Here is a 25,561-nt window from a genome sequence, read left to right on the forward strand (position 1 = left end):
AGTGCCTACTTGCGAGCTTGAGCCGATAGCCGTAACCGGTTCACTGAGTAAAGTGTGTTTAACAAGCAATTAATTGCCGCGGCTGTTTGCTTACCTCTCGAACGACATCGTTCAGTCCCTCCTTGAGTGACGATTCAATCTTGCGCTTCGGATTCGGATGCATCCCCGAGTAGAGGCTCTTGGCGATGAAATCCCACTCGATGATCTCGTCCAGGTGTGACGGCCGGTGCCGGTTGAGATCTGGCGTCGAACCTTGAAGTAGAATAGTCAATGTTGCGAGGGTGGAACGTCTCGAGATGTCGGTCGTCGTTACTCACCTAAGATGGAATGATCCCCCAGGTAGTCGGCGCTTGTTTCGTCCGACGGGAAGATCGGAACGCCCGGTGCGAGGTTTTTGTTGATCCGAGGGATCTGCAGCAGGGCCGTCATCTGGGCAATGTCCCTGTGCAGCATCAGGGACTGCTGACGGAGTTCCTGGGCCTTGAGCCCTAGAGTGTAGGCGTGCAGTCGGTACATGAAAGCGGGCTTCTTGACCGGATGCAGCGTAATGGCACTGTGGACTTCCTTGTTTTTGAGGTTGCCGGAAAAGGCACGGCTTCCGCTGCTGTTGTGGTGCAGAATGGATTGCATCTGGTGGAAGAAAGAGATCGATTAATGATCATTGTATTTTCATATCTGAGCACATAGATCCATTTCGATGATCTCTTTTTAAGTACATCCATTAGAGTAACATTACTTTAATGGAATTTGAGCAGCTGGGGAGTGTTATGTGAGCTTGGAGGAATGTTTGAAGGAAACGAATAGTATGAGAGCTCATAATAATTAGTTTTCATGCTCACACAGCCTCAAACAGCAATCTTTATCCAAGTTATAAGATAAATAAATTTTTATGGGTCTCCTAGAATTCCTTTAATCACCGAGGTTATCGGTATAACTAGTGATCTAGTAAACTTGATAGCTTCCCAAATTACTCTGAAACCCCTCGAAAACTTTTTAAATCTTCCCTTAAACTTCACAGAACCCCCTGTGACTTCCCAGTGTTCTCCTAAAGCATCTAGAAATGCCTCTAAAAACCAACGTAAAATCCTCTTGAAACTCCTTGTCCGTGCACAGAAAAGGCGACAAGGAAGTTTGGTCAAGGGCGGAGAGGCGCCTAGGATATGGAACATCGGCCATGAGAGGGGTTTAACCCCAAAAACCCTTCCTTTGTGCACGGGTTTTCTTCCTGTAGCCCATCCAAAACCCTCTCTTGAAACTCCTCTGCAATCCTCCTGATTTTTTTAAAGTACCACTGAGACTCCTCTGCCCGCCGCGTAAATCCTTCCTGAAACTAATTTAGTGATCTCCCTGAAACCCTTACTGAAGCCCCAATCAAACTTCCAGGGATCGCTCTGAAACCTTCCGAACTCCTGCAATCCTGCAATCCTCTTGAAACTGTCTGAAACCAAACTTCAAGCCTATTCGTCTAACCTTTCGTGAATCTGTTGACAACCCTCCGAAATTCACCAAAAGTCCATCTGAAACACTTCTCAAACCAAATAAAAGCCTCTTAAATCCCCCGAAAACTTCTATGGAACCCCCTGAAACCTTATAAAACTGCACTGAAGGCTCTCTGACACTTCTTGGAAACCCTTGAAAACAAGCAGATATCCAGAATTCCCCAGAAATCCCCCCGAGGCTCTTGTAAAACATCTTTAAGCCCCTTGAAGTTTTCTAAAATCTCCCTGAACCACCACGGAGTCTTCTCTGAAACACCGATTGTAACCTGAAGTCCGCTTAAAGATTCTCTGAATTCAACTTGGAGCCTCCTTGAAACCCTACCAAAACTCATTTGAAACCAATCAAACTCCCAGAAATGCACCCGAAATCCCTCGCAAATCCTTCTTAAACTTCACTGAAGTTCTTTGAAACCCCTGAAAAATATTAAAATAACCGTACTGAAACTCTACTGAAACCAGGGATGTTTTCGATCATATGACAATCGTTTGACTCATTTGTCCATAACTCAGTTCAGAAACCTAATATTGAAATGTAGTGTTCGGCAAAGTTGTAGATTAGTGTTTTTCCTACAATTATCACCAAGGACGCCATATTATAACTCTAATATTTACCGCGTAAAAGCGTTAGTACCACCTACTCATACTAAACGATCGGATTTTTCGATCGCTTTGTATGAGTAGGTGATACTAGCGCTCAAGCGCCGTATATATAAGAGTTAGAATATGGCGTCTTTGGTAAAATAATTGTAGCAAAACACTAATCTACAATTTTGCCGAACACCACATTTCAATATTAGGTTTCTGAATTGAGTTATGGACAAATGAGTCAAACGATTGCCAGGTGTTCGAAAACATCCTTGGGTTTCATATTGTAACATTTTAAATACCACCATGAAACTCCCTTGTTCCCTGGAACCATATACTGAACAATTGAGATTCTCTGTATTGATCCGAAACTCATTTGAAACACATCTATGGCTCTTGAAAATCCTCTAAAATCCTTTAGAACCTCTCATAAAACCCGCGAAAACCGCCTGAAATTCCTTGAGAGTTTCACTGAACCCCCTTGACACCTCCGAAAGCCTGCTTTACCCGTCAGAAACTCTTCTGAAATCGTTTTTAAACTTTTTAGAAACTCACAGAAACACCCCAGAGTCCATCTGAAACCCTCTAGGATCCCCAGAAAACCTATCTGAAATTCTCCCGAAACTTCTGCAAACACCTTTCAAACCAAACAGAGGCCTCTTATATCCCTCAGAAACTTCTCTATATCCTCTTGAAACCCCCTGCAGCCTTTTGAAACTCCAAGGCCCCTGATAAATCTTTGAAACCCTCTGAAACCTCTTTGCACCCTCTCGAAATCCCCCTGAAATTTCCCGAAAATCCTCCGGAAACTATCATAAAACTTTCTTTTGCATTAGGCCACTTTTTGACCCAAACCGTACACTATTTAAGTGAGCTGTTCCCAACGTAATTCAATAGTTAAACCCTTTAAATCCTCTTTGAAATTCTCTGTAACCTTCCTGAACCACGCATGAAACCTTTCAGAAACCAATCTGAAAACTCCTTGATAATCCTACTGACACTCACTTTACGGTACCAAACTCCTAGGAACTTCCCTGAAACACTCCGAAACCCCTTTATATGTTCACAGAACTCCCTTGAAATTCTTGAGAACCTTGTAATTCTGCTGAAAGCTACCTAAAATTCTCTGAAACTTCTCCGATACCACCTTTGCCCAAAACTCACTCGAACCCTCTTGAACCTCTTCTTCAACCCCTCATGGAACCCTGTAGAAAAAACTGTGAAACCTCTCCATAACTCCCTGATATCCCTCTGAAGGACCTGAAATCTTTTACGTTCCCGTGCAGCTCCCTTTTGAATCCTCTCTGGGGCTATCTATAAACAACGTAAGCCTTATTTTTGGTCATTTGAGAACAACCTACTCCACCCCCCCTCCCCTTTGGATAGGCTAAGGGATGGTCCCATTAAACCTATTCTTCCAAAAAGTTCCTGTAATCTGCCCTGCAATTCCCCAGAACTCCATTGAACCCCCTTGAAACCATTGGAAATCTTTTATATTCTCTTGAATTCCTTTTGAAAAGTAAACATGTTCACCAACTCCCATTTCAACCTCGTTAAACTCACTAAAACTCTCTGAGACACCTTTTTAATTTTTCCTGAAACCCCCTGCCACCCTCCTGATACACCTAAGATGAATTAGCCATAAACTGCGTGGACACATCCTGAAATCCATCGGAAACTTCACTGAACATTTTTAAACCCCCTTGAAATTATTTTTGAAATCTTTCTGACATTCTCATGGAGACTACTTAAAGCTGATGCAACCCCCTCAATACCCTTGAAACCTCACCAAAAACCTTCCGACCAACCCAACAAAACTCTGTGAAAATCCTTGAACTCCTCAGAAACTTCACTGAACCCCCTTAAAACACCCTGAAATTCCGTTGTGGATCTTTAAACCCTTCTGAAGACCTTCTTAAATACTTTCTGAAAGCCTCCTGAAATCATTTTGTAACCCCTTGATACTCTTGAAACCTCCTTTAATCCATCTTCAAGTGGTCCTGAAACCCTCTGGAAGTCTTCTGAAAGCCTCTTATACACCTCTAATATCCATACGAACTATTTTGAACTCTCTCTTAATTCTCTCGGAAACCACCCTGAAAACCCTCTGGAACCTCCCATGAACCCTCCCGGACGTCCGCTTAAGCTTCCTGAATTTCTCCGAGAAACTCGTTTGTAACTTCCCTTATACAATCATGAAATCTCCTTGAAGCATCTCTCAAACTTCCTGGAAACCCTACTAAATCCCCCAAAACAGCACTGTATTCACTTTAAACTTTCCAGAAACCCTTCTGAAATCTTGTTGAAACCTCCGGAAGCTCCCTAGAGCTTCTCCATGAAATCACCTGAATCCTCCTGAAATCCCTATAACATCCCTTGAAAGCTTTATATTTTATCAGAAATCAGCCCGAAACTTTCATTTACCTTCCCGATACCTCTCCGAAACCTCCCGTGAACCCTCCTGGAAGTTTGTCTAAGCCCCCTGAAACCAATATGCATTCCCCTTGACACTTCTCCAGAAACTCATCAGAAACTTCTCTGATACACTCATGAAATCCCATGGGACCACCTCCAGAGAACCACCAGAGAGGTTTTCAATGAGAACGCATTGGAAATTTCCCGGAATCCTGCAACCTCATGAAACTATTCTAAAATCTCCAGAAACCACTTCAAGCCATCCTGAAATCCTCTTTAAACGAGCTGAAGCTCCCGAAAGCTCCCTGAAACCTCTTGAAACCCCTGAAATCACTGACATTCCTCCTGAAACCCCTCGCTGAAACCCCTCAATGTCACTTTTATTAATTTCTCTGCTCTAACCCTAGTGATACACCCACGAGATGCCTAAAACTCTTTAGAAATACTCAATAAAATTTTGCTGGACCTCCTTGAAACAACATTAAACGTCATTGTGAGTCTCTTCAAGCTCAGAGGATGGACAGAGAAAACAGATAAGACATGAAAGACAGAGACGAAAGAGAAGACAGAGTAACCTTTCTAAATCCTACTGAGCATGAGCATGAGCATGATTGACCGCCCGCGGTTGCTCCTCTGTTATTGCAAGGACAACTGCATTTACACAAAGAACCAACAGATGATGCTTGGGATTAGCTTTCTCTTCATTGTGTAAATGCTGCAATCCCAATACTTTTCAATAAGCAATACCAGCGCCGGCCGCGTCCGAATGCAGGTCAATTGAGGATAGGGAAGGAAATGATGACGTGATTCTCGCTTAGGCCAATAACCGAGGAATTCTCTGCGTTACTACGAGAAATCACTAGGAGTTTGGACAGGGGAAATAGAGATGTGTTGAGGATTTCGTCGTACGAATGTAATGTTTTCATTCACGATCAATAATGCGCTCGCGAAGAAATACCCTTCTAAACCTTGGACGACGAACGAGATCTATTGTGCCTCCAAACTCACCCTACATAAGTTATTCATTCGCAACTAAGAAGAACACAATGCTAAACACCGACGCATCAGTAGTTTGCGTTTCCGCGCGAGATAATGCTGAACGCGATCGATTCACAAGTATTAACAAAATAACACGTGATAAATAAATCAGAAAGATCTTACCACATGGTTCGCCGTTTATCTTTTACCGACCCTCTTTTTTCCAAAAATTCATGCAACCTTTATTTGAGTCAAAACATTTATTCATTTGGGCTAAAATATTACAAATGTCGACACCGAAGATGACGAACCATTCAAATTTATGTGTACATGCAAAAAAATGAAAGAAAAATTTTTATTACCAACTAAATGTGCATTTGGAACTAGCGTCGACACATGACGTGACGAACTTTTCAATATTTGTTAGATAAATACACAAAAACCAGAGCAGAATTTTATACATCCTATAGCATTAATTATTGTGATAAAATGGAACGAGCTCACCAATAAACATCCTTCGAAGTGTCCAGTGCGTATGTGCTGCAGCATCTTCCACTAACTGGCCTCGAAATCACACTGAACCGCTACAACAACACACGGGTACGACGATGTGCACATTCAAACTGTCGACGACGACGCGGCCGATCCGGATGAAAAAAAAAAGCGGCACTTCCACTTTTCCTCCAAAAACACACTCAACCGCCCCGTACGAAGATGAGCACGCACGCCTCAAGCCCTACTTAAGCCCTGAAATCCCAAGAAACTCCTCCAAAGTCCCGCTAAATTCACAAATTATTAACCCTTGAAACCCCTCAGAAAATTACTGACCGTATACCTTCCTGCCTGCCTGCCTAAAACCCCCTGAAATAAATCTAGACATCCCTTTCAACCCCTCCTGATAGTCCTCTTATGGACTCATGAATTTCCATTGAAATACATTTCAAGACCCCTGGGACCCTCTAAAATCGCCCGAAAACTCTCACCGAATTTCACAGAATTCCCTTGAAACTACCTGAAGTTTCCATGTAGCGCTACTGAAACCCTTCTGAAATCTTCCTGATATAGCCTGGAGTTCTTCCAAAACCCCAAATATCTAACTCAATCCTCCTATAGCTCCCTGAAACGTTCTGAAGCTCCCCTAAAGCTTCTTGAACTCCACGGAACTCTCTAAAAAACAAGAAACTTCACTGAACCTTCTTAAAACTAAATTAAACGTCATTGTGGCTCTTTTTGTACTATTCTGGAACCTTTTTAAATCCTTCTGAAGCCTTTCAATAAGGTTTCAGGAGACCTTTCTTTAGCCCTTTTGAAGCCTTGCTGAAACATTTTCACTTGAATTTTCCATGCAACCCCCTTGAGGCGCTCATGAAATTCTCCTGATGTCTTCCTTATGCCCCATGAAACCTTCTGAAACGCCTTTAAAACTCCTTGAAATTCCTCCAAAATCGTTTTGTATTTCCTAAAGCCCTTCTGAATCTCTAAAGCTCTTCTGAAACTCTTTGTAAACCCTACTTAAAGCGTTCTGATTTTTTTTTTTTTGAATCATCTGGAACTCTCTGAAATTCCCTGAAAATGTCTTGAATGCTCCTGAACCCTTATAAAAACCATTCATAAGTCCTTTTGAAACCCTTCTATAATTCTCCTGAAACCTTTCTAAAACCCTTTTGAAACCCTTCTGATGTCTTCTTAAAGCCCCATTGTATTTCCAGAAACTACTCTGAAATACCATAAAATCTCTAAAAAGTTCCCATGATTTTCCACAAAAACCACCCTGAAATTCTTCAAAACCCTTTTGGAAACCTGCCTGAAGGCCCGTGAAATCACTATAGACACTCTTAGAAACCTCTCCTGATACTCCTCTTAAACACTCTAGAAATTCTTTTCAAGACCCCTGGGGCTTCTGAAGTCACCCAGTTACTCCCATGAAACTTCACAGAAATTCCTTGGAACTACCTGTAGTTCATTCGTAACCCTGCTGAATTCCTTTTGAATCCTTAGTGAAACCTTTTGAAAATCCCTTGGAGCTCCTCCAAAACCCCCTGAAACCATCTTAATTCTCCTGAAGCCCCTTGAAACCTTCTGGAACTCTCTGAAATGAACTCCTCTAAAATCACTTAAAACTTCTTCAAAATCTCCAGGAATAGAGGGCGCCTTAAACTAGTCTAAACCTCCTGAAATCTCCTTGAAAACTCTGAAACCTCCCGAGACCCATCCCACCCTGAGAGCTTACTCTGTCCCCCCACCCGCAAAATACTGTTACACTCCTTTGTATTCCCCCTTTGTCTAAACTTGGACTCCTTCCCATTGCACCCCCTTTCCTTGAATCCCCTTGAATCCTCTGATATTCCCAGAATATCGTCTGAAATGCCCTGAAACACCTTCGACCTCCTTTTATTTTGGTACCTCCTTTGGCCTCCCTTAAATACCCAGAACACCACTCTCAGCGTTTCCTTCAAATCTTTATAACCCCCTCCAAAATTCCTGCATCTCACCTTTTAATTACTCCTTGAAAACTCCCTGGACTCAACTAAACCACTCCCCTCCTCACATGAAGCATGCACCTCCCCGACACTCAACGTTACTTCCACCCATAACATCCACTAAAACCCTCCTCTTATAATTCCCTAGCAAACACTGATTCCATTTGAGTAAATAATTTATTTAAGTGAAAGGATTCAAATTTTGTGCTCATTACTTAGGTGGAGATTTTGATGTAAACTTACCTCATAGTTCCAGGTACACGGTATTCCCGCAAACTTTTGAACACATCGGCCGACTTCGACGTCTTCGTGGGTACTGTAGAGGTTCTTGAGGCAGGTTGGAATGTGAGGAGCCACTGAAACAAATCCCAATTAAAACTTTAAATCGTCTAGATTTCAACCCCCAGAAAAACTCACCTCTTCGCAGCGTTTCGCGACTCATGATCACTCCGGGTCCACCCATGCAGAAGTTCTCGTCGAACTCCAGCGACAGTAGGCCGAACTCCTCGCTGTTGCCGCGGCCGGCCTGCCCAATGAACTGCGGCTTGGCGCTGTCCACCGAGCGTAGGAACTTTTCCAGCTTGTCCGTCCGGATGAACACGTCGTCGTCGGCCCGGGCAAACCACTCGAACTTGTCGATGTAGTGCTCGTACATGTAGTGCAACATCATGAAGCTCTTCTTCTGGGGTGGGTATCGATCGTCTACGCCCTTGAGGGCTACCAGCGGGAGATCTGTAAGTATCGGAACACTGTAGATTGATGACCTTTGAACAATTTTCCAGCAGTCTCACCATCCGCAACGGATTCCTCCGAGCTGAAGAACGCGATCCGGCCGGGAATGGTCTTGCCCCAGGTATCGTACACCGCCCGGGCCCGGCTCTGGAGGAAATCTTTGGCAGTCATGACGCCCACAAACACCAGATTGCGCTGCGAGTTCTCCGGGGTCTCCGATGGATGCAGGCCGATGATTTCCAGGGCAGCTGCCGAGTGAGAGATGAGAAACAAAAAAAAAAAGATTCCATCATTAGCGCAGAAGAAGAGTGTGGGTTACTCGGCCAGCAACCAAATTCGCGCACGAAAGCGGGCGTGCGCGTGCCGGTTTGTTTGAGTTTTACTTTCTATGAAGTTATTTGCAATCCGTCGTTTGCGAATTGCTTACTAGGGTGGCCCAGGTTTAGTTGGGAAAGGCGGTATTCGATGAAAAACAATGGTTTAGAAGCGAATTTCTGATTATCATATACAAATTTTTAAGGTTTTGCCTTTCTGAGGATTGCAGTATATCTTGAGGCAGTGATGGCAGTTCCATCTTCGAAAAATTTGGCCAATTTTCAAGAGTTTGTCTGGGAACGTCTGAATCGGATTACAATTCCAGGCAAAAATTTTCCTGCATCTTTTGATTGATTTTTGCAAAATCTGAAAAAAATCAGATACTAAGTCGGAAAAGATGCCTCAGCCTTATTCCAAATGAAAAGGTTCAAAATTCCCGATTCAACCAATTTTGACCCACTCTACTGCTCACCTCCACGGGTTGGGGGTTCACAGCCGGTGGTACCGGAGGAGCGTGCGCTTGATTATTTGAAATTTGAACTTGCATTGCAGCGAATAGTCAGTAGCCCGGTAGGTAGTTAATGTATGTGCGGGTGTTGATTGCGATTTGCGAAGAAGCAAATCGCACAAAATCGGTTTATGGTTTATGGTACTGGGTACTAAGTAATATGTATAATGATAAACATGAACACTTGTGAGTGAGGTGGCCTTACCGATCCGGTTCAACACAGTTCTCCGGATAGATAGATCGGTAAACAGCACACACATCACGCAACTATTGACGACGGAAACCTTTTGCTAGGAATTCCGGCAGGTTCAAAGAAAATTATTGCTTAGAATAAATATTGACACTGGTATAGAGTAAATTGCTTGAATCATCCGTCAGTCAGTCGTCGTCCCAGCAGTTACCGGAGAAGGTCTGCTTCTAGGTAATGATTGGGAATCTGATGGGCGATAAGCTCGAGTACGAAACGTTAGGGTAGGTAATGCTATCTTGTAAGTGGCAGAGGTTGTCGAGGCCTGAAGCATACATAGATTATAACATCCAAGCTCCAGAACTGTTTATACGATTTTTCAAAACTCAGCCAATGTATGATAGCACATGATATGCTAATAAATCATGTTTTGGAACTTGGTTTTAAACTCGGACAACTAGGAGTCGCAAAGGATGCACGCATCACATCGGATAGAGTACTACATATTTTAAGTTACTATCGCATACAAACTCTATACAATTTTGTATAGAAGAATACAAACCATATATGAGTTGGTATATGAGTTGGTATGGTAAAAGGTATGATGCATCGCAAAAAAAAACAACACATTACTTATTTGCTTAAGGAGAAACTTCAGAAAATACAAACATGGCTGCCACAATGGACGACTTGGTCCCCTACTCACGTTTTCAAGAGCACCAATCTTGAAAATTTGTAAACAAATGTTCTCGATTCGTAAAAGCTGCCTCTTTTTGGATGTGAGCAAAGCCAGGAAAAACAAGTGCGGCTCTGCTCGATGCTTTGTTCGTCAGATTTGTGCCTCTAAAGTTTGTATGAAAAATTGCAATGGGATTTCTTGATGTTTCACCTTAAGCGGGCGAGTGAACTCACAAAGTGTACAATAAATTCGCTTTACAACAAACTGCGATGATCATACGACTTCACTCGACACTTTATCATATTATGACAGTTTAAATTGTACAGACGCAAGAATAAAAACGCAAGAATGTGAAGATTAATTCGTTAAATTATACATACAAACTCGCATAAGCGTAAGTCGTTTATGTTGTCATACTGCGATTTAATATGTGTACACAATGAAAAAGCTGCTGTTTGACAACGAATGCAGTGCCAAACAGCTCCGAGAAAGCTAACAGCCATCATTGTGGTCAATAAATAATCCTTTTGTTCTCGTAATCCTGATAATCAAAAATGAGTGGCGCAAGTTAGGAAGGTGTGGTGAACACAATGCGGAAAATTGCGCTCTATAGTGTTTAACTACAGATAGTTTGCCAAATTTGCACAGCGTTGGTAAGCCAAGCAAACCGTTAGGTGAGCTGCAATGGAATGTAATAATAATAACTCAGTCTGTGTTGGTACAGGGTGCGGCAGGATATGATGCGAACATATTTTTTCATTTTCAATCTTATTTTCATTCGTTTGACGTTAACCAATGAATGTTTAAACGTCCCATTATATCTATCAGGCTATTTGTTATGAGTTTTATGTGAAGTATTTATAATATTTGCCAAAAGCATACATTAGACAGCGCCTGAAGTAGGAGACAAGCAGCATTTACAAATTGAAAATCAAATTTTAATCAAAATTGCAGATTTGAAAAAAAATCCTGTCGCACCCTGTAGAAGTCAAACACTACTGTACAGCACAAAGTGCTGCTCCAAAGGTCATCAATTCGAAATTGAGGTGACAAAAATTGTTTTTTTGTGAATACTATTCAGTCGTATAAGACACAACCATGCATCGCCATAGTATACACTGTAAATCACATAGGGTATCGCTTCAAGTCATATAGTGTTATTGTTGTCCCACCAATGGACGCATATCGCCTCCACGTATAAGAAACTTTTGGAATATCTTATGCGATGTGCCATGTTCGTATAAGAGTGAATATAACACGATCCTAAACTTCATTATACGTATAAATAAGTTCTCTGGGATTACTTGGGAAGGGAAGACTCGGGGGATGCGGAAAGTACATCTCATGGTACTGCTAGAACATTGATAGGGGATTCCGAGGGCCTCAGGGGGGTTCTACAGAGGTTCGGAATATTCCAGGGTTTCATAGGGCATTGAGATGTTGTTCCATGGAGTTTCAACGCGTTTATGAAAGCTTTCTCAATGGTTTTTAAGGGGTTTTAGAGTAGTACATGAGATATCGGAAAAAGTTCTTAAGCCACCTAAGAATTTCCCACAAAAGTTCAACTCAATGGACGTAGTGGTTCAATTCCCCCAACACCAAGAACACCCTTGAAGCTCTCTGCAAGCTTCTGAAACCCATTCAATGTGGGGAATTATTTCGGGGGAATCATTTCAAGAATTCGTACTGGTTTGTCATCATATAATTTATATGATATTACATAGCTCCTGGAATCAAGCCTGCTGTCAGTTTAGTCTTTTGCAAATTATGAGAATTCTCGGTGCTTGTTTTTTCTCATTTGTGCATGTGTCAGAAAACTGTGTAGGTATTGTACAGACGGTCTGTCCGAAGAAATGCCAATACAATTTTTTATGAAATCTTTATAGGAGATCTTAAACATGCATTATGGAATTCCTGAAGCAAACCCTGCAAGAGTTTCTCGAGGAATCCTGGCAGTAATTCTTTGAAAAATTCCCGTAGGAATCACTGAAGACACTCTGACGGTCATCTCCTAGGGAATTTCTGAAATAACTTCTGATAAAGCATTTTTGTGGGAATCTCAAAGAGGAGTCTTAACTGGAGTTTCTGGAGAAATCAAGAAATCAAGAAGGAAGATTTTTATGAAATTCGGTAATTAAAAATAAAATCCAATCAAACTTTTCGAAAGATTTCTGGCGAATTTTAAATGATTGAAATACAATATTAATCTAATACACTGAAACCTCCTTTTATGCAGGATATTTTCATGTACTTTCAATTTATGCTCTTTTATTTATGACGTACAAAAAAAGAGAGAGCTACTCAGCACCAATATTTTGCACACACTGAACATGAACTCCCGCCTGAAATCGATTGAGAAGCGATACAATTGCGCCACTTTGCGACTCCCAGTCGGAAACCGTATGGTCCACCGACCGTATGATGTCATCCTAAAATTGGATGAAATATGAAATTGTGAAATTGGAATGCCAACCATAACTTTGTTTTCTATCAAAGGATAAACATTTTCATCCCTTCTCTTTTTACGTGTGGTTTTGGCGAAGTCAGGGTACCCCTTTTCAAAAAATTAACATGTCCAAGAAGAGACATGTAAAACTTAGAGATGAACCAGCCTAGGGCTGAAAATCTCTTTAAAAAAGACAAAAAAATGTAAAACTTAGATCGTCAAAAGCGGATGTCAGAGGCGTTACGTTCAGAGGTTTCGAGGGTCTCAGGTGCGGTAAATGTGGGCCGAGTGGGTTTCAGGGGGGTTTGGAAGCATTTCAGGATGTTTTAGAGGATGTTCAAAGACAGCTTTACTAAAATCTTTGAAACACCCCTGAAGTGCCTTGAAACACCTCTGGAACATCTATAACCCCGTTGAAACACTCTCGAAATCCTCATAGTTGAAATGTCCCAGAAAATCTCTTCGATTTAAGGATGTTCCTGAAACCCCGCATGATACGACCCTTACCTAAAAAACTTCGAAACGCCCCTGAAACCTCCGTTATACCTTCGATACGACATTGAAATCATGTTAATGCTCCTGAAACCCTCAAGGGGTTTCAGGGGCATTAACATGATCATAACGTCGATAAAAAAAATCTGGAAACCTTCCTGAGCAGCCTTCTCCCCTACGACATTCTTTGAAATAAATGCCTCTGTAAATCCTTGAATCGCCCCTGAAACCACTTTTAATACAGATACCCCTTAAATCGCACTTAAAGACCCTTGAAGCTTCCCAGAAACCATTAATACTATATATTTAAACGCCCTAAACACCCTAAAACGCCCCTGAAATTCCTTGCAACCCTTAATTGTTTGGCTCTCTGGGAACTTCCAGAAAACCCTCTTGGCCCCATCTTAAACGCCCAGGGTGAACTAAGTTTCCTCATAAGAACCTCTACTTAATCTATACACAAAATTCTGTCTTTTCAAATTTATGCACCCCAGCCAAGTGCATAAGAATTATTAACAACTAGCTGTCCCGGCAAACGTTGTCTTGCCAAGCTATGGTGGTTTGACAACTTTTGAGCTCATAACGTCACCGCACTCTAGATTGAGTTAATTTTGATCATGCTGAATTTGTTCCCGGCTCATATAAAATCAGTATTTTCACAATTTTCATACCTTTTTAAATGATTTTCGTAACTTTTATTGCATATAAACACAGCCACCATGAATACGAACCAAGCCATGCAAGAGTCATCCTGATCGGTCCACCCGTTCGTGAGTTTTGTTGCCTCAAAGGGACTTAAAACTCATTTTTATATATATAGATATATATATATATAGATTTTATTTGGATTAGTTTATAAATCAAGATTGTGGGAATTCCTTGTGCATTTTAAGAAAAAAAATCAAAGATTTTCCTGAATAGAAGATCAATGAATTTCTAGCAGGAATTTCAGACGACATTCACAAATTCCCGTCAAAAACAAATCCTAATAATTTCCAATGAGAATCCTCTATGATTGTGCCCCGAAAAATTCAGCCCTAGGAAACCGGCATTTTTTTACAGGGCCCGGGGGAATATCTCTGAAAAATATAGAGATAGCAAAAGGAAGATTACAGGGGCGTTTCAGGGGTTCTCAGGAGGTGAAGGCTGGTGAAGGGTGTTCCCAGGAGGTTCCAAAGCGCCTCAGGGGTCACTCAAGGGGTCCCAGGGATGTTTTTTGGGCTCCAGAGGCATTTTAATGAATCTCAAGAAATTTCTTTGACATTTCCAACTAAAATGTCCTTTAAAAAGAGATGACATACATAACACTCTAAAAAATCAGGAAAATAATTCAGGGTTCCAATCAATAATTCCACAGACAATTTTGTGGGCTTCGTGGCCGAGCGGTTAGCGGCGTCCGTCGTTTAGGTGTCTCGTAAGCCTCGGAGTGTGGGTTCGATTCCCGCTCCAGTCGGGGAAAACTTTTCGTCAAACGAAAAATTCTCCACTGGGCCACTGGGCGTTTCATGTGTTGTCCGTTGTCTAATGTTAGTTATGTTCAGTCTGTGCGGCCTCTGGCCGAAGACGGTGTAGTGTCTTTAAAAAAAAAATATGACTGTCTTATCCCACATACCACAATCTTAAAACTTGACTTGGATGCCTGTGATATGTGCTTGTGGCGAAGTGAGGTTGATATTTCGCTGCAAATCCTACGGAAAACTGTTTTATCGTTGTTTTCGTGTCCCTGCTGGAGACTATAAGGATGTGGTAAAATTGGTATCGAATCGAGTGGACTGCAACCTCCTGGATTAAATTCCCTTCAATGTTGTACTGAAATGGAAATGGAAATGGAAAGAAGAAGCTCTCCGTTTCTCAACTCAGCCCAATGGAATCGGGTCCCGTGAATTCCGCCGTCGCCAGAACAATATTTGGAAGCCATAATGTAATTGCCTATTAAGTTGCGTCCTATTTTGTCGTCTTAAATGATGTACTATTGCTTTTAATTGTTATGTATGTAATATTTTTAATTCCAAAATGAGGATTTTTTTTATCTGTAATTACGAGATTTTAAGCCCTAGGCTATTTCATCCGTCCCGAAGAAAGAACTCACATTTTGTGAATTTGTCGAGAGTGGGATTCGATGCCATGATTGATTCGTATGCGTTGCGTATTTTGATTAATTTGTCTTTTAGGTTTAGTGAAATTATACAGATTCAGTAAACAGTCTGAACAACTTTACGGGTTAAAGGGGAATGAAAATAACAATTTTTGCTTATGCGTGTTTGTATGTATGCTTTAACGATGCGACATTATGCGATTTTATTCATACGACAATGGAAGTTAAACTGGCATAATAAAATATAGTATCAAGTAAGGTCATAAAATGTTAGTATGTTAGTGTTCGTCGCAAAAAAAAAAACAATGTATGTATTTTATTGCGTTGTAGTTATGTCTTTCATAGCGTGATTTGTGTTCCTTTGTGACATTACCAGTTGTATCGCAAAAAGTTTAAAAATAACATCATATGCGATAAAAGTTATACCTCCACCGCACACATATGCAATAGTAACTTATAATAGTACTTTAAACGATGTAATTCGTGCATCCTTATGCAAGTCCTGATTGTATGGAATGTCAAGTGAATTTCAGGAAATATCGTTGTTCATGTCGAAGTTCACTTCCATTACATGTTATGCAATTCAATATGACTCAGAGTGATGACATGACACATAATACACGTATCGTGTAAACCATTTCGACTAGGTGTTTACATGACTATAGTAAAAATGAAAAGTTCCTCTTTTTTTTTAATCTGTATTTTTTTTCAATTTGATAAGTTAAATATTGAAGGAGTGGGATCAACAATCGACTGAAAGTTGAATGTTCGAAGTAAGCGTTTATTCTTTTATTCTTTTTCTTTTATTCTTCATTCCAAAATGCTAAGTTAGAAAAAAAGAATGACAACACGTTTATTTTTATTAGCGTAGTTCAATGATTGATGTCTTACCATCATTACTCTAGTAGACACGTCAGGCCTGCCCCCGATCATGTTTGCTCTACACTCGAAAGCATGAAAATGAAGATGAACACGGAGAGGGAAACGCAAACGCGTTGCAAGTTCCAAACAGCATCATTGGTCGGTTCTATCCTATGGTCGTACACCTAATATCGCGACCGTTTCGAGCCAACAAATGTACGCAAAGAGCAAAGACCACCACGCGGCTGCCTACGAGACGAAAACAACGCTATATGCGCCGAGATTTGTTTTATTTTTCGGGCGGCGAGTGATCTTCCCGTTCTTTTCTTTTCCCGAAATTTTCAAGTTGTTGGAGGTAGAACGAAGAAGCGCGGAAAAAGCAGCAACCTGTTTAGATCTTCGCTACATTTCGGAGCTCTTTAATTCAGTTTTAAGAGCTCGTAATGAGCTAACTCTGCAAATTACGTTTCGTTTCGGGCACTCGCTGAGGCTGGACCACAGACATACTTAGGCTTCTCGGCTGGGACGCGGGTGGTATGGTGAAGAAGGAGGTGGGGGATAACAGTCTCACTCTTGAGATGTGGCATGTTTCGTGGAAGCAAACCAAGCCGCCAGAATCGAGCGGCAATTTTCTCATCAGCTACAATTTAGCAATCATAAGTGGACCGCTGAATTTGTTTCCAGCGCAGACGAGATTCATACGGAGGGGAAATTGGAGAAAAATGCGCTTGGAAATCGTTTTGAAATCATACTTTAGAAACAGAAAAAAAATAGAAGTGAATGGAATAAATCCGAACCAAAATTTGAAATAGACAGACATGAGGTCTTAGGTCTTTTTACGAAAATGTTCCTGAGGGCCTTACTGCAAACCACACAAGCCACAATCACGAAACGCGACGCGAGATAAGACACGACACTTATGGTTCTTACAATCGTCAAAATAATTTAAAAATTACCTTAATGCCGACCGGTTTCGGGCTCGATGCAGCCCATCTACGGGACAATGTCCGACTGATTGCGCTGTTCCAAGTTGGGAGAGAGAGAGAATGCTACTGCTGCTGGTGTTTTTTTTTTTATCAGAAGGCCGGCTCCAGAGGCACGTTATCCTCCATTTAGGACATTTGTGCCATCGCCATACATATGAGCCTATTTCATCATTTACCTGAGGGAGAATGGGACAAGGGATGGGAATTGGGAAAGGGAAAGGTGATGAAATAGGAAGGGGTGCCCTAGAAGAGGGAATGAACGCATAAGCGCAACGAGAGCTCATAGCTCATACCACAACGGGGTTAATCAGTGCCCTGAAAAGGACACTGTAAAACGCATAAGCGTAAAAAGAGCCTATAGCTCATTGGAGGTAGCTTGCGACGTCATGCGACTTTCAATATGACATAGAAAGGCACGTCATCAAAAGCATCCTCAATATTCAAGAAATCACCCAAGCAAAAACTACGTTTGAGCGAGCGCTTTCTTGAAAACGTATACAACTTTATGTAAAAGAGTCACTGTGGACATCCCAAATTGGGAGACATGTGAGTTCACATGAACAGGCATGTTAGCCAGACGAACATCACAGATGTGATAATAGACAATGCGTTAAAACTGCAGAGTAATTTCATGCCATGAAAATACCCAATAGAAAACTACAAGAGTTCAAAACATGTTTGAAAAACTCAAATCCCTCTGGAGAAAAATAGGATGAAGCCCCATTTGCTAAAGGAGATTTGAAGTAAGCAGAGCTTTTTAGTGCTCACTAAATCGATTATATAGCTACAATCCTCGGGGTAGAAGCTAAAGATTCGTAGCTGTACAAAAGACTGGTTTATCCGAAGATATTTAGAACTTGAACAGGTCCGAGTTCCATTTAGGAATACCTCTTGCGGTCCGCACAGACCGCAGAGGACAAGCTTCTTTCAAAGCAGTAGCTATGGTATACCACAATACTTCATTCATCAGCGATCCTCCCATCATGTCGAGTCTATTCGATCTCGTCGACACGAACCAGCACCAGCAGCAGTAGGATTCTCTCTCTCTCCCAACTTGGAACAGCGCAATCAGTCGTACATTGTCCCGTAGATGGGCTGCATCGAGCCAGAAACCGGTCGGCATTAAGGTAATTTTTTAATTATTTTGACGATTGTAAGAACCATAAGTGTCGTGTCTTATCTCGCGTCGCGTTTCGTGATTGTCGTGTTTGTTCTTACGTTAGCACTAAGTACACAAATTGAAAGTGCCACACAAACCAATTCCCAGATCCGAAAGATTTATGCAAGCTCTTTTTGATAGTAACAGTGGTACATATTACCATCACTGTTTACTATGTTCATAGAGCTTTTCTAAATTCTGGCCCAGAAATTAATAAGAATTGGTGAAACAAGACTGTTGTGATAGTTGAAGTACACGTAATTCATGGTACGGGCGGATGATTGAATCCAAAACTCACAAATATGAGCTTTGCCTTTGGATGGGAAGTAATTCTGTGGGTTGGCTAGCCTAGGGCTATACACTTGTGAACAATATAATGAAGAAGAGAGAAAAAGACTTATTCCAAAACAATTGCAATACCTTTCAAGCATTTTAAATTTTTTCTTGGAGTACACCAAAACTTCCATTTCGGTAACGAGCAGGAACAGCCTAAATAGAGTTTTTACCTAAATGGATTCAGTTCATTACCTAAATAGGTTTGAAGTTTCCAAAGAAGTTTAAGAAGGGCGAGTGACTTGGAGATTTAAAGGGAAGCATGCGGGGTTTTCGGGGGATTTCATGGGAGTTTCAGGGGGGGTGTCAGAGGCGTTGCACCGAGGGGAGGGGGATTTCAGGGGTATTTTTGGGGAGTTTCGAAGGTTCTAAGTTGCGTTACATGGGGTCCGAAGAGGTTTTAAGGGGATTTCGATGGCATTTTAGAAAGCGTCAGATTATTTTTGGCGAGTTTCAGAGGCGTAACTCAGGCGTTACGTAGCAGTTTTCGGGAGTTTTGTAGGGTCTCAGGTGCGTTACATGGTGTCCGAGAGGGTTTCACGGGGATTTCAAAGGCATTTCAGACAGCTTCAGATGATTTTTGGCGAGTTTTAGAGGCGTTACTTAGGCGTTACATAGGCGTTTTTGGGGATTTCAGAGGGTATCAGGTGCATTACATGGTGCCCGAGGGGGTTTTAGGGTGATTTCAAGGGTGTTTTTAGGAAGCTCCAGAGGATTTTTGACGGGTTTCAGAGGCGTTACGCAGGCGTTTTCGGGGGTTTTGGAGAGTCTTATGGGTGTTACAGGGAATTTACAGACTCTGAAAATACATTTTGGATCACAGCTCTTAAGTAAGCTTCAGGGAGATATTAGCGGCGCTTTAAAGCGTTTCTTACACGTTTCAGACGGTTTTAGAAGAGATTCAAGACGTTAAAGACTGTTTACGATTGTAGATCCGATGACCTATACTCAAGAGAACTCTTAGAAATTCTTAAAACAAACATTGAAGTAACCACTTGTCAGCACAACGTTGCATGAGGCTGTGTATGCATGACTTTTATTCAATGATTTAAGCACAGAAGTTATGCAAGTAGATTCGATGACTTATGCTCAAGAAAATTCTTAGGAAATCGTAAATTCCCTTCAACCAACCTTATCCCAAATCTAAAACACTCCAACTGCTCTGATAACAATCAGTTTCCATTTAGGTAACGTTACCAAAATGGGGGAACCCTAATAGATTTTACCTAAATGGATTCGACCTAAATGGAGGTTTGAGTGTACCTAACTTGCGAGATGAACTAGCCTAGGGCTAAAAATATCGTTAATACAGATAAAAAAAATACCTAACTTGAAGCAGAACAACATAGAGATTCTAATATTGAAAATAATACAAATGTTGTAAAGTGATTGATGAAAAATATTAATTTATATATATGTGTAAGTCGTTAACCCATCCAAGGCTAATTTCACACCGTTCTCTTCACCTCACAGACATGGATGGCGTGAGGAGGCACGAATCTTTTAGAACAACAGAAGGAGGCAATTTTCTCATCAAAATCAAGAGCCATGATACCCTCTTAAGTCCAGCAGTGGATTGGACCGCCGCGTCGGTAGCGCTCGAGGGAGTGACTTTTCGAGAGCACCAGCAGTTTAACTTTTAATTGCACTGCAGCCTTGGGATCTATCGTTAGTATAATTTAGGAACTCAAGGTGACTTGATTCAGCGAAAAATGGCGGATGAAGGCCAGACAAGATACATAGCATGATATATATTACTTTGTCTAAGCATTGCGTTCTTGCGTTGGCCTACCATTTCATGTTTGTCAGCCGAATCGCTAAAATTTGCACCTGGGAACACTTATTTCCGGTGCAAAAACAGGGTCAAGCATGAACTTCCGGTTTAACAACTACCCTTACATGAAGTGCAACTCTTCTCATCGATCCTAGTGAAAACGGCTTATTTTTGTTGAGTTGATTCGTATCAAATGAATTTCAGAAGATCTCATTTAACTTTTAAATATCCAGAGATTAGGTTTGAAATTCGATTTTTGTTATATCTTCGGCCACACTACTGCGCTCTCCAAGACAGAAAAAAAGTGCGGGAGCCGTGAACTGATTTTCGAAAACAGCATTCCCACTTTGAACGTTGGTTAGTAGCTTGCAAAAACATGTGGAATGTTTTCGAATTCGCGTGCGTGCTCTCGCTAGCTTCCGATAAACACGAACGGATCAAGCCCCGACGGAGGTCGCGATCTGTTAATTTGTTCTGCCGCATACCAATAATGGCTTCGAGCTTCCCGGGTCCGGGTGTATGCGTGCTTGACTGTTTTTTTTTTTTTTGTTTTTTTTTTCTACTGGGGCGTGACCCAGAGACATTCAATGTTAACCGGTTTGGGTTGTATATTTGTCGTTTACACTAATTAGCCCTGATTTATGGCCAATTGAGCGTTGATCCTCGGTGGCCATTTCGAGCTAGTGCTGGCACTGCTAGGGATGGGAGGGTGAACAAATTACGGTTTGATCAGCTTCAAGATGTGGGAAGCCGAAGACGCGTTTTATTTTCTCTTTTGAATTAAAATTTTATTTATACCGGAGACAGGTTTTATTCTGGTAGTTTTGTTCAATTCGTCATGGGGGTTTTCCCAGATATTTTTGACTCGAAAGTGAGCTTGGAATTCTTTGCATATGTTTATTTTTATGACCGATCTTCAGGAAATGATACCAGTCTCTGAGAGAACTTAGTTGCGTGTGAAAGAAATCAATTTTTGCATGGGAGACGACAGAAAGCAATTATTTGTATGATTCTAAATACTATGTAAAATTTTCAGAAAACTTTTAGATGGAAAATTTCCTTGACTTTCTTGTACAAAGTGTCTTCGTGCGCAAGCTTAACGATATACAATGTCAAAAAGATGCCAAAAGGTAATAACTGTGCAAATAGCTGAGAAGCACACTTTGTCCCAGAATGACGATTACCGCTAAATGAAGAAGAAATAAGCAAATTCCAAACAATATCTTAAAATCCATTTGGTTTTGAGAATATGCTGAAAATGATCGTAAAATTGAGCTTTTTTCAAACCTGTTACTTAAAGTTAATGCATTCTTAAATGTTATTTTCAGTATTTCCCTCAGATTATTTTAGGGTTGTTTACTCTACACGAAAATACTCCAAGAGATTCATGCAATACTTCACAGTTCATTAAATTATCATCTCAAATGGTCCTATCCATTTTGACTCGAGTCGAGTCAAGTACAAGACACTGAAGACGACCTTACAGTTGAGGTCGAAATACGTATCTGTCAAAGGATGCAAATTCTTAGTGGAATTCAAAGGAACTGTACTTAACCCGATTTTCTTTTTACTCACTTAATTTTGCTGGAAAGTATGATATTAATTGAAATTTCTTAGGGATTGTGCGACATTTCCCCGAAAACCAGTTCCCCGAATGAAGTTTCTCCGAAATAGTTATTATACTATTTTTAGTACTGGTTTCTGATCTATTCCATTTCTGATTAATTTCACTATTCGAACTGGAACGAAATAGCGGAAAGTTAGCCTGAGTACAAAGTGTGCTGATATGCAGGCTATAGAAATACTGTTCAATAGTTTTTACCTTTCTATACTTTTTAAATTTCTATGATTCAAGAAAATTTACGAATGGATGAAAACATCAACATCATGGAAACATTCACTCCTCATTGATATTTTGCGTTCCCTCTTATCAAGGATTTTCGCGATAAGATATTTTAATGATGCTTCAACGTGCAAAAAGAGCTCTTCGGCTCCGTAAAGCGTTATACGCGATTGAGCCTCAAATAAATGAACTTCGTTGTTTTCTTTTGTACTGATTGAAAATAATATGGCACACAACTAAGAACACACTCATCATAATCTCCCCTTCTTTTATTCTTTTATTTATGTTCTTTCGTGTTATTTTGAATATTCAATGACTTTAAAACGAGTCATAGTGGTTATGGTAATCTGTTTAAGTTCATTATCAGCATAAAAGTTAAATACTAGATCATGATAATCTAAGGTATGCGTGCCTAGAAAGGAAGTCTATGAGCTCAATTTAAATGTGAGGCTTTGAAACGAAAATTCAATAAAATTTGTTTGACAAAAGATTTTAAGCTAAGCACTCTTCAGATCTTTTTGTAAATGAATGGATTCAAGCTTATCCTGACCGAAGTAACATTTGGAGTTTAAATTTCTGCAGAAAATATCAGACGTTAGACTGTCGACAATATATTAACAACACATTAAAAAACAGTAAATGATGGAAAAAGGGAGAGTTTCTTAATAAGATTTCTACTACATATGTATAACGCCTGCAGATTCAGAACAGTTGGACACAAAAACAAAAACAAAAAACGACGATAAACAAAGCAGCAGTTCAATTACTGATGATAAGTTGAACAGTTCATCTTGAAAGAACAGCCTAAATTTAAAAGATGGGTAATTTTATTATAAGAAATGTTATCAATCAGGTATAAAATGACGGTCATTATTAAGCAGAAGCATGTCAGGCTGAAGTGCGTTTGGCCGAAGTTCATTAGGCCGAAAGTGTTGTTAACACGGATGGGTTATCAGTCCGACTGAGTTTAAAGACATCAACGAGAAATCTACTTGAATGAAGGAACTTTCATGATGGAATAGCTGTTATGAAGGAATGAAAATAAAAATAGATAACCGACAATAAAACCCAATACTCAAAGAAATAACCGACTTCTCAAAGAAGGTAATTCCGTTGTGGGACAGTCAGTAGTCTAATATACTGCTACCGTCAATAAACTATGCAATAGTGCAACTCGAAACAAATGCGCTATCATTATACTTTATACTGATACTTATACATTATACTGATGATGGGAACACTGGCATGGTCCTTAGGTCCATCATTCAATATTTTTCCGGCCAAACGGCATTCGGCCAAACGGCATTCGGCCAAACTGCATTCGGCCAAACGGCATTTGGCCAAATGATCCGAAACTGAAAATTAGGAAGACGATCCACTGACCCATTCGAACTTATGGACTTCAGCTTAATAACCCATTCGGCTTAACATACTTCGGCCTGACGTACTTCGGCTAAGCGTACGTCGGCCTAACGACCGGAACCCCTAGTTGTACATTGGAGTCATTACGGCCCACGTGTACTTCTTCAGCGTGGTAAGCGTCAGTTGATGCACGAAGAATGTTAAATGGCAGTTGCAATACTCTTTTCGGGGAAACGGTACATTCGGGGAAACATTTTTCGGGGAAATTATACATTCGGGGAAAAAACTTTCGGGAAAACTTCAGTCGGGGAACTGGTTTTCGGGGGAAATGTCGTACAATCTTCTTAGGTTCTTTTGTAACACCTAGAGAACCCCTGGAATTCTCCTGAAACCCTCTGAGATGCATCTGAGACTCACTGGAGCTCTCTCGGACCCCTTGAGATCTTCTAAAACGCCACAGACACCACCTAAAACGCCCCTTATCCCTTCTAAAATGCTCCTGAGAACCGTTGGAAGCCCCTCAAAACCCCGTGGAACCCTTTGTAAAGCAAAGACCATCTGAAACCCACATAACAACCCCTTAAACGACCCCGGAGCCCCGTGAAACTGAGACTCTCTAAAAACCCTTCAAGAAATATTCTGGAATTCCCTCAGAACTCCTTGAGATGCACTGAAACGTCTCAGAGGCCACCCTGAACGCTCCCTAGACCTCCAGGTCTTCTATCAAACCCTCTTGGGACATTTTGAGACCTTCTGTGACCCTAATGAAAAACAAAAAAAAAAAAAAACAAACGAGATCGAAGTTTACAATTAGCTTTTGGTAGAAATATACATAAATAGAAATCAAAAAAAAAAAACAAAAGAGATCGCATCAATATAGAGAGATATCGAGATAAGAAGATATTGAGATGTCAATTATATGCAGGTTGACGAGACCGACCAAACCATCGAGACAGAGAGACATATCGAGATATCTAGCATATCGAGAAGTGAAGAATCAACTGTACACCATAAACGTCCCAGAAGCCCCCTGAGCTTCTGATACTCCCTATACGCCCCTGAGACCTCTTAGAAACCCCTGGAACCATTTAAACCCCCAGGAGTGTCGCTAAGACCTATTGGTAGCTCCCTAAAAGCATCTGGGACCATGGAGACCCCTGGAATACGCTTTGAATCTCTTGAGATTCACTGACACGCGTCTGAGGCTACATCGAAAACCCCAGAAATCTCATGGTCCCTAGGCCGTCACTATTTTTGCGAAAGTTGGAAATGTTAATAAAAGATAGAGCGAACGGGGTAAAACGGGCCCAATAGACTGATTTCCAGCATCGTACGGCGAATGACACCCTTCTTATCTGAAACAAAAAAAAAAGATTTTTGCAATTTGGTTCAATAATTCATTTGAATCCATCCACACCGAACCGAACAGAGATATTGAAATTATCCGCGTTGTATACCAATTTTTCCCAATGTGGCACTGGATCAAGTTCTGGATGAGGATAAGAAAGCCTTGAGGGCTGCTGAGAAAGACGAGATTCCCCTGATTTTAAAGCAGCGTACGACTAAGTGAAAAAAAAACTTTGGCAGATAATGTCAGAACATGGTTTTCCGACGAAACTAATTAGATTGACACGCGCGACGAACGTTGCGTTGGATGGATCAAAATAAAGATGGAGGAAGGGTGATGCTCTTTCAAATTTACAGTTCAACATTGCACTCGAAGAAGCGATAAGGTTGTCTGCAGTGCAGAGGAATGGCACCATCATCACACCGGGTCACAAACTCCTTGGCTTTGCGGATATCGATCTCATCGGCATCGATCATAGAGCAGT

General features: G+C 41.0%; 1 protein-coding gene across 2 annotated transcripts in view; it reads right to left on the minus strand.

The window, feature by feature from the left end:
• LOC109402639 (chondroitin sulfate synthase 1-like) overlaps positions 1–25,561 on the minus strand; it is an 80,045-nt gene that overhangs the window by 1,572 nt on the left and 52,912 nt on the right. Inside the window, exons 3-7 of one of the 2 annotated variants that reach the window (XM_029854820.2) lie at positions 8,749–8,937; positions 8,375–8,689; positions 8,201–8,313; positions 318–630; positions 95–240 (exon numbers count right to left, since the gene is read on the minus strand). In XM_029854820.2, the coding sequence (XP_029710680.1) occupies positions 95–240; positions 318–630; positions 8,201–8,313; positions 8,375–8,689; positions 8,749–8,937 (1,076 nt within the window). Of the gene's footprint in view, positions 1–94; positions 253–317; positions 631–8,200; positions 8,314–8,374; positions 8,690–8,748; positions 8,938–25,561 lie in introns of both variants that reach the window. The other variant, XM_029854819.2, reaches the window with a different exon arrangement.

Source organism: Aedes albopictus, chromosome 1, assembly GCF_035046485.1.
Source record: "Aedes albopictus strain Foshan chromosome 1, AalbF5, whole genome shotgun sequence".
NCBI lineage: Eukaryota > Metazoa > Arthropoda > Insecta > Diptera > Culicidae > Aedes > Aedes albopictus.